Source organism: Penaeus chinensis, chromosome 28 (assembly GCF_019202785.1).
Source record: "Penaeus chinensis breed Huanghai No. 1 chromosome 28, ASM1920278v2, whole genome shotgun sequence".
Taxonomy (NCBI): Eukaryota; Metazoa; Arthropoda; class Malacostraca; order Decapoda; family Penaeidae; genus Penaeus; species Penaeus chinensis.
Window position 1 is genome coordinate 2,247,620 of NC_061846.1, and position 7,154 is coordinate 2,254,773.

General features: G+C 38.9%; 1 protein-coding gene across 1 annotated transcript in view; it reads right to left on the bottom strand.

Annotated features, from left to right (window-relative positions):
- Nucleotides 1-388: 388 nt before the first annotated feature.
- LOC125039846 (inositol polyphosphate-4-phosphatase type I A-like) overlaps nt 389-7,154 on the bottom strand; it is a 33,663-nt gene continuing 26,897 nt past the window's right edge. Inside the window, exons 18-21 of the mRNA XM_047634155.1 lie at nt 6,498-6,573; nt 6,035-6,166; nt 5,703-5,838; nt 389-1,048 (exon numbers count right to left, since the gene is read on the bottom strand). Of these exons, the coding sequence (XP_047490111.1) occupies nt 916-1,048; nt 5,703-5,838; nt 6,035-6,166; nt 6,498-6,573 (477 nt within the window). The 3' untranslated portion in view covers nt 389-915. The remainder of the gene's footprint in view (nt 1,049-5,702; nt 5,839-6,034; nt 6,167-6,497; nt 6,574-7,154) is intronic.

The window sequence follows — 7,154 nt, forward strand, 5'->3', positions numbered from 1 at the left end:
TTCACATAGGTATAACTACGTATCAACAATCTGTATATCACAAAAGAATATATAAATATTCTCTCTCTCTCTCTCTCTCTCTCTCTCTCTCTCTCTCTCTCTCTCTCTCTCTCTCTCTCTCTCTCTCTCTCTCTCTCTCTCTCTCTCTCTCTCTCTCTCTCTCTTCATATACAGACAAACATTATGTGAGTAACGGCATTTATGAGCAAATCCAAAGACAAATAAAACTCCTGAATTGTTTTTGTTCTTTCCAATTCAAGTAAGAAAAAGGGAAAACATGAAGCTTTAATAATTATAATAATCATAATAATAATCATAAAAATCATAATAATCATAATAATCATAATAATAATAATAATAATAATAATAACAATAACTTTGATAATAATAATAGTAATAATAATAATTATTATCATATTAACATATTAATAAAAATAATAAAGATAATAGCTAATATAACTTTTAAAATGAACTACAAATTACTTATATCTATATACTATTGAGCTTATATCCCACAACAAGTGTTTCATCTATGACCAGGGGGGGGAAAAAAAATCCAATTAATCCACAAGACACTCTTATCTAATCGAGACCAGAAAATTCCTACCACAAGTCCACATGAAAAAAAAATCGAACATTATCTTCTTTTCTCACTACACTCTCCATTCGCATTCAGTCTTTCCCTGTTTCTCTGTCTGTATGTCTCTACATTCAGGAAAATGAGCCAGCCTCATGTCTCCATCCGTCAATTTTTTTTCTTCTATTCACCACATCTAAAATCAATGTATCTGCCATCTGTCTCTCTTGAAATCACATACCAACTTGTCTTCCTCTACCCCATTCGATCTTTCTGTTTCTTGTTGAATCAAACCAACGTCTATGTTTATCAAATTTCTACCATCTTCGTCTCTTTCTCTATGTCTGTGCTGATCCGTATGTCCCAGGAGGAGGCTGGTACTGGCGAGGGAACATCTTAAGCTGCACCGTCGAGAAGGCGTACTTGCGTGCACCAATGTTCTTCTGACAGTTCTCCAGCCGTGTCCCCTCACTGCAATGGAGAACATGAGAGGGATTAAGAAAAGGGAGCGAAACAAGAGTGATGGAGAAAGAGAGACTCTCATAAGGAGAAGGAGACGTGAGACAGTGGGGGGAAATCCAAAGAATGGGATGATAAGTTTGAAAAAAGAAAAGGAGGAGGAGGAGGGGGGGAGAAAAAGGAGGAGGAGGAGGGGGGGGAGAAAAAGGAGGAGGAGGAGGGGGGGGAGAAAAAGGAGGAGGAGGAGGGGGGGGAGAAAAAGGAGGAGGAGGAGGGGGGGGAGAAAAAAGAGAAGAAGAAAGAAAGAAGAAAAGAAGAACAGAAAAAGAAGAAGGAAAGAAAGGAGAAGGGGGAAGAAAGAAGGAGGAAAAGGAAGAAGAGAGAAAGATGAGAAGAAGAAAAAAGAAAGAAGGAAAAAAAGGAGGAAGAGAAGAAAAAAAATGGAAAGAAAAAGAGAAGTGAAAAAAGGAGAAGGAGGAAGAGAAAAGGAAGAAAGAAAGAAGAGAGGAGAAGAGAAAGAGAAAGAAAAAGAAGGAGAAGAAAAAGAGTGAAATAAGAGAAAAGGAAGAGAAAAAGAGAGAAAAGAGGAAAGGAAAAAAGGGGGACAATAGGAAGAAAAAGAGAAAGAAAGAGAGGAAAGAAAAGAAAAAAGAAGAAAGAGAAGAAAAGAAGAGGAAAGAAGGAAAGGGAAGAGGAAAAAAGGAAAGAAAGAAAGGAGAAGAAAAAAGAAAGAAAGAAAGATGAGAAAGAAGGGAAGAGAAAAGAGAAAGAAAGAGAAAGAGAAAGGAAAGGAGGAAGAAGAGGAAAAAGAAAAAGAAAGAAGAAGAAAAAGGAAAGAGAAAAAGAAAGAAGAAGAAAGAGAATGGAGAAGAAGGAAAGAAAGAGAAAAGAAAAGAGAAGAAAGGAGGAAAGAAAGAAAGAAAAGAGAAAGGAAGAAAGAAGAAAAGAGGAGAAAGAAAGGAAAGAAGTAAGAAGAAAAAGAAGGATGAAGAGGAAAGAGAAAGAGGGAGAAGAAGAGAAAGAAAAAGAAGAGGAAGAGAAGGAAAGGAAGAAGAGAAATGAGAGAAAAAAGGAGAAGAGAAGGAGAATAAGAAGAAAAAGAAAAGGAGAAAAAGAGAGAAGAAAGAAAAGAAAAGAAGAAAAAGAAGAAAAAAAGAAGACAAGAAAGAGAGAAGAGGAGAGAAAGGAAAGAAAGGAAAGAGAGAAGAGAAGGAAAACGGAAAAGTGAAAAGAGAGAGTAAAAGAAGGAGAAGAAGAAGAGAAAGAAGAGAGAAGAGAGAAAGAGAAAGAAAGAAAAGAAAAGAAAAAGAGAGAAAAGGAATGAAAGAAGAAGAGAAGGGGAAGAAAGAGAAAGAAGAGAAGAAGAAAGAAGTGAAGAGAAAAAGAGAAAAGAGAAAGAAGGAGGAAAAAAAGAAAGAAAGGAAGAAAAGAGAAAGAAGAGAAGAAGAAGAAGAAAAGAAGAAGAAGAAGAGGAAAAAGAAAGAGAAAAAGAAAAGAAGACAGGAAAGAAAAGAAGGAGAAAGAAAAGAAAGAGAAGGAAAGGAAAGAAAAGGGGAAAGAAGAGAAAAAGAAGAAGAAAGAAAGAAAAGAGAGAAAGAAAGAGGAAGAAGATAGGAAGAAAAGGAAAGAAAGAAGAGAGAAAGAAAAAGAGAAAGAAAGAAAAGAAAGAAGAAAGAGAGAAGAAGAGAAGAGAGGGAAAAGAAGGAGAAGAAGAAAGAAAGAAGAAAAGAAAAGAGACGGAAGAAAAAAAGAAAGAAAGAGAAGAGAGAAGAAAGGAGAAGAGAAGAAAGAGAAAGAAAGAAAGAAAGAAGAAAGAAAAGGAGGAAGAAGAAGAGAAAAAGAAAGAAAGAAAGAGAAAAGAAAGAAGAAGAGAAAGAAGAGAAGAAAGAAAGAGGAGAAAGAAAAGAAAGAAGAGGAAGAGCAAAAAGAGAAAGAAGAAAGAGAAATGAAAGAAGGAAGAGAGAAAAAGAAGAATGAAGAGAAGAAAAAAGAAAGAAAGAAGAAAGGAAGAAGAAAAGAAAGAAAAGAAAAAGGAAGAAAAGAAAGAGAAAAAGAAGAAAGAGAGAGAAAGAAAGAAAGAAGAAAGAGAAAGAAGAAAGAAAAGAGAAAGAGAAAAGAAGAAAGAAGAGAAAGCGGAATGAAAAGAATAGGAAAGAAGAAGGAGAGAAAACGAGAAAAAGAAGAAGAAGAAGAGAAAGAAAGAAAGAAAGATAGAAAGAAGAAGAAGAAAAAAGAAGGAAAAGAAAGAAAGAGAAAGAAAAGAGAAGAGAAGAAGAGTGAAGAGAAGAAAGATGAAAAGAAGAGATAAAAGAGGAAAGAAAGAAGAAACGAAAGAAAGAAAGAAGAAAGAGTAGAAAAAGAAAGACAAGAGAAAAAGAAAGAGAAAAGAAAGAAAGAGAAGAAAAGAAAAGAAGAGAAGAGAGAAGAAGAAAGAAAGAAGAAGAAAAAGAAAGAAGGAAAAGAAAGAAGAAAGAAAGAAAGAAGATAAAAGAAAAAAAGAACAAAAGGAAGAGAAAGAAGAGAAAGAAAGGAAAAGAGAAAGAATAGGAAAAGAAGAAAAGAGAAGAAAAAAAAGAGAAAAGAGAAGGAGAAAGACAGGAGAAAAAGATAAAGAAGAATAAAAGAAAAGAAGAAAAGAAAAAGAAGGAAAGAAAGAAGAAAGAAAGAAAAGAAGAAAAGGAAAAGAGATAAGAAAGAGAAAGAAAGAGGAATTGGAAAACAAAGAAAGAAAGAAAGAAGAGAAGAAAGAAGAAAAGACGGCAGAAAGAAAAGAAAAAAATAAAAATAGGGGAAAAGAAGAAAGAAGAAAAGAAGAAAGAAAGAGGAAGAAAGAAAAGAAAGAAAGAAAGAAAGAAAAGGAAGAGAAAGAAAAGGAAAAGAAACAAAAGAAAGAAAAGAAAGAGGAGGAAGGAAAGAGTAAAGAAAAAAAAAGAAAAAAAAAAGAAAGAAAGAAAGAAGAAGAAGAAAAGAGAAAAGAAAAAGGAGGAAAAAAAAAAAAAGGGGGAAGGGGGGGGGGGGGAAAAAAAAAGGGGAAAAAAAAAGGGGAAGGAAGGGGGGAAAAAAGGAGGAGGGGGAGGGGGGGAGAAAGAAAAAGGAAAGGGGGGGGGGGAGAAAAAGGAAAAGGAGGGGGGAAAAAAAGGGAAGGGGGGAAGGGGGGGGGGGAGAAAAGGAGGGGGGGGGGGGGGGGAAAAAAAGGGAAGGGGGGGGGGGGGGGAAAAAAGGGAGGAGGGGGGGGGGGGGAAAAAGGAGGAGGAGGAGGAGAAAAAAGGAGGAGGAGGAGGAGAAAAGGAGGAGGAGGAGGAGAAAAAGGAGGAGGAGGAGGAGGAAAAAGGAGGAGGGGGAGGAAAAAGGAGGAGGGGAGGAGGAAAGGAGGAGGGGGAAAAAGGAGGAGGGGAGGAGGAGGAGGAGGAGGAGGAGGAGGAGGAGGAGGAGGGGAGGAGGAGGGGGGGAAAAGGGGGGGAGGAGGAGGGGGAGAAAAAGGAAGGAGGAGGAGGGGGGGGGAAAAAGGGGGGGGGAAAAAAAGGGGGGGGGAGAAAGAGGAGGGGGAGAAAAAGGAGGGGGGGAGAAAAAGGGAAAGATGGGGGAAAAAAGGAGGGGGGGGGGAGGGGGAAAAGGAGGAGGGGGAGAAAAAAGGAGATGGGGGAAAAAAAGGAGGAGGGGGAGAAAAAAGAGGAGGAGGAGGAGGAGTAGGAGGGGGAGAAAAAGGAGGAGGAGGAGGGAGGGAGAAAAAGGAGGAGGAGGAGGGGGGGAGAAAAAGGTGGAGGGGGAGAAAAAGGAGGAGGGGGAGAAAAGGAGGAGGGGGAGAAAAAGGAGGAGGGGGAGAAAAAGGAGGAGGGGGAAAAAAAAGGAGGAGGGGGAAAAAAGAGGAGGGGGAGGAAAAAGGAGGAGGGGGAGAAAAAGGAGGAGGGGGGGAAGGGGAGAAGAAGAATAGGGGGAAGGGGAGGAGGAGGAGGAGGGGGAAGGGGTGGAGAAGAAGGGGAGAAGGAGGAGAGGGGGAAGGGGAGGAGGAGGAGGAGGAGAGGGAGAGGAGGAAGGGGAGGAGGGGGAGGGGGGGGGAGGGGTGGAGAAAGAAGGGGAGGGGAGGAGGAGGAGAGGGGGAGAAGGGGAGGAGGAGGACGAGGGGGAAGGGGTGGAGAAGAAGGGGAGGAGGAGGAGGAGGAGGAGGAGAGGGGGAAGGGAGGAGGAGGAGGAGGGGGAAGGGGTGGAGAAGAAGGGGAGGAGGAGGAGGAGGAGAGGGGGAAGGGGAGGAGGAGGAGGAGGAGGAGAGGGGGAAGGGGAGGAGGAGGAGAGGGGGAAGGGGAGAAGGAGGAGAGGGGGAAGGGGAGGAGGAGGAGGAGGAGGAGGAGGGGGAAGGGGTGGAGAAGAAGGGGAGGAGGAGGAGAAGGGGAAGGGGAAAGGGGAAGGGGAAAGGGGGAAGGGGAGGAGGAGGAGCGGGAGAAGGGAAGGAGGAGAGGGGGAAGGGGAGGAGGAGAGGGGGAAGGGGAGGAGGAGAGGAGAGGGGGAAGGGGAGGAGGAGAGGGGGAAGGAGAGGAGGAGAAAATGGTATATAAAAACAGTAAAGGGAGAGGAGGGGATGGAAGTGATAAAGATAATAGTAGAGAAGGAAATATCAGCAAAGAAGCACAAAAGGATGAAAAAAAAGATCTTATTCAAATGCCCAGATTACCTTCTCATGCAGTTAAGCGCTCTCTGGAACTCCGTCTCTGACAAATCATACTCTGCTGCCAGAATATTTGCTTGCTCGAGAGTCACACTCATTCCCGTGCGGTCCTTTCCGCTCTTGCATGAGGTAAAACGAAGCCCTGTCAGGAGGAAAGGATGGTGAAAAAAATTCTGAAGTTCATACAAATGTAAATAAATACAAATTATATAAATACAAGATCCATTTTGGATATGTGGTACTACTGCTGGACATTAGTGAAAGCCTTTTACTGAAAAATCGTAACTGAATACAAGTCAAGTCCTCTCCGTATCCTAAAAGAAAATCAACTAACATACCTGCCATGGCTCTACAGCACTGTGCCGCTAAGACTAGTACATTGGGGTTTTTGCTATGCTGCGACTGCACTTCCAAGCCCAGTTTATCTATGAGGTCCACAAGGGGTACATCACTGCCCATCGAGGGAACTCCTGAAATGATCATTTCAAAATTAATGTCAACATTCATCTTCAAAGAAACAGGATCGTTGGGGCTTAAAGAAATAATAACAAATGAATAAATAATGCATATACATTTCTTTTTTTTGTTCTTTCCAGTATTCTATTTTCCCTTACCCTTTTTTTCTTTCTCTCAAATCAAAAGAAATTACTATATATTTTGGTAACCATAAAACTTTTTAGGGAGAAAAAATAACATATAATGGCAAACTTTCACAAATAATACAATATTCAAGTACAGGGAAAATGAATGTGCAGAGAAAACATTAAAAGGACAATTTCATCCTAATCTAATCTAACTCACTTCTACTGTTCTCCTGTGGTAGTGGAAGTTCTTGAACGGTGATGTACGGACAGGTTAAAAAAGTGTCTGTTTTTCCCTTGTCTGGGGCCTCGGGCCTAATTTCTCCCCAAACGTGGCCTGTAAAAAAATCAGTCGTAAGGTCTTCTTTTCATTTTTTTTTTTTCCCACCCCAAATTTTAAAAAAAGGGAAAAAAGCTGTAAATTCCTTTTGCTTGACTTGTGGCCGTGTGTTGGAAAAAATTTGAAATGTAACAATTTTTAAAAATGGTTTGAGCCCCAAGTTCAAGTGCAAAATTTTTAGGTTTTTGGGCTGTTCCTTTTTGTTTTTTAAAATTTTTTTTTTTTTATTTTTAAATTTTTCTTTTTTTTTTATTTTTTTTTTGCTTATTTTTTAATTTTATTTTTTTTTTTATCTTTAACTTTTTCTTATTTTTTTTTTTTTTAAAATTTTTTTTTTTTTAATAATTTCTTTTTTATAAAATTTAAATTCTAAATTTTAAATTTTTCATAATAATTACTTTAAATCCATCTTTTTTTTTTTTAAATTTTAAAATTTTTTTAATTTTTTTTTTTTTAAAATATATCATAACTTTTTCTTTTAATTTTAAAATAAATTATATAAAAATTATTTTATACTTATATTAAAATAATATACAT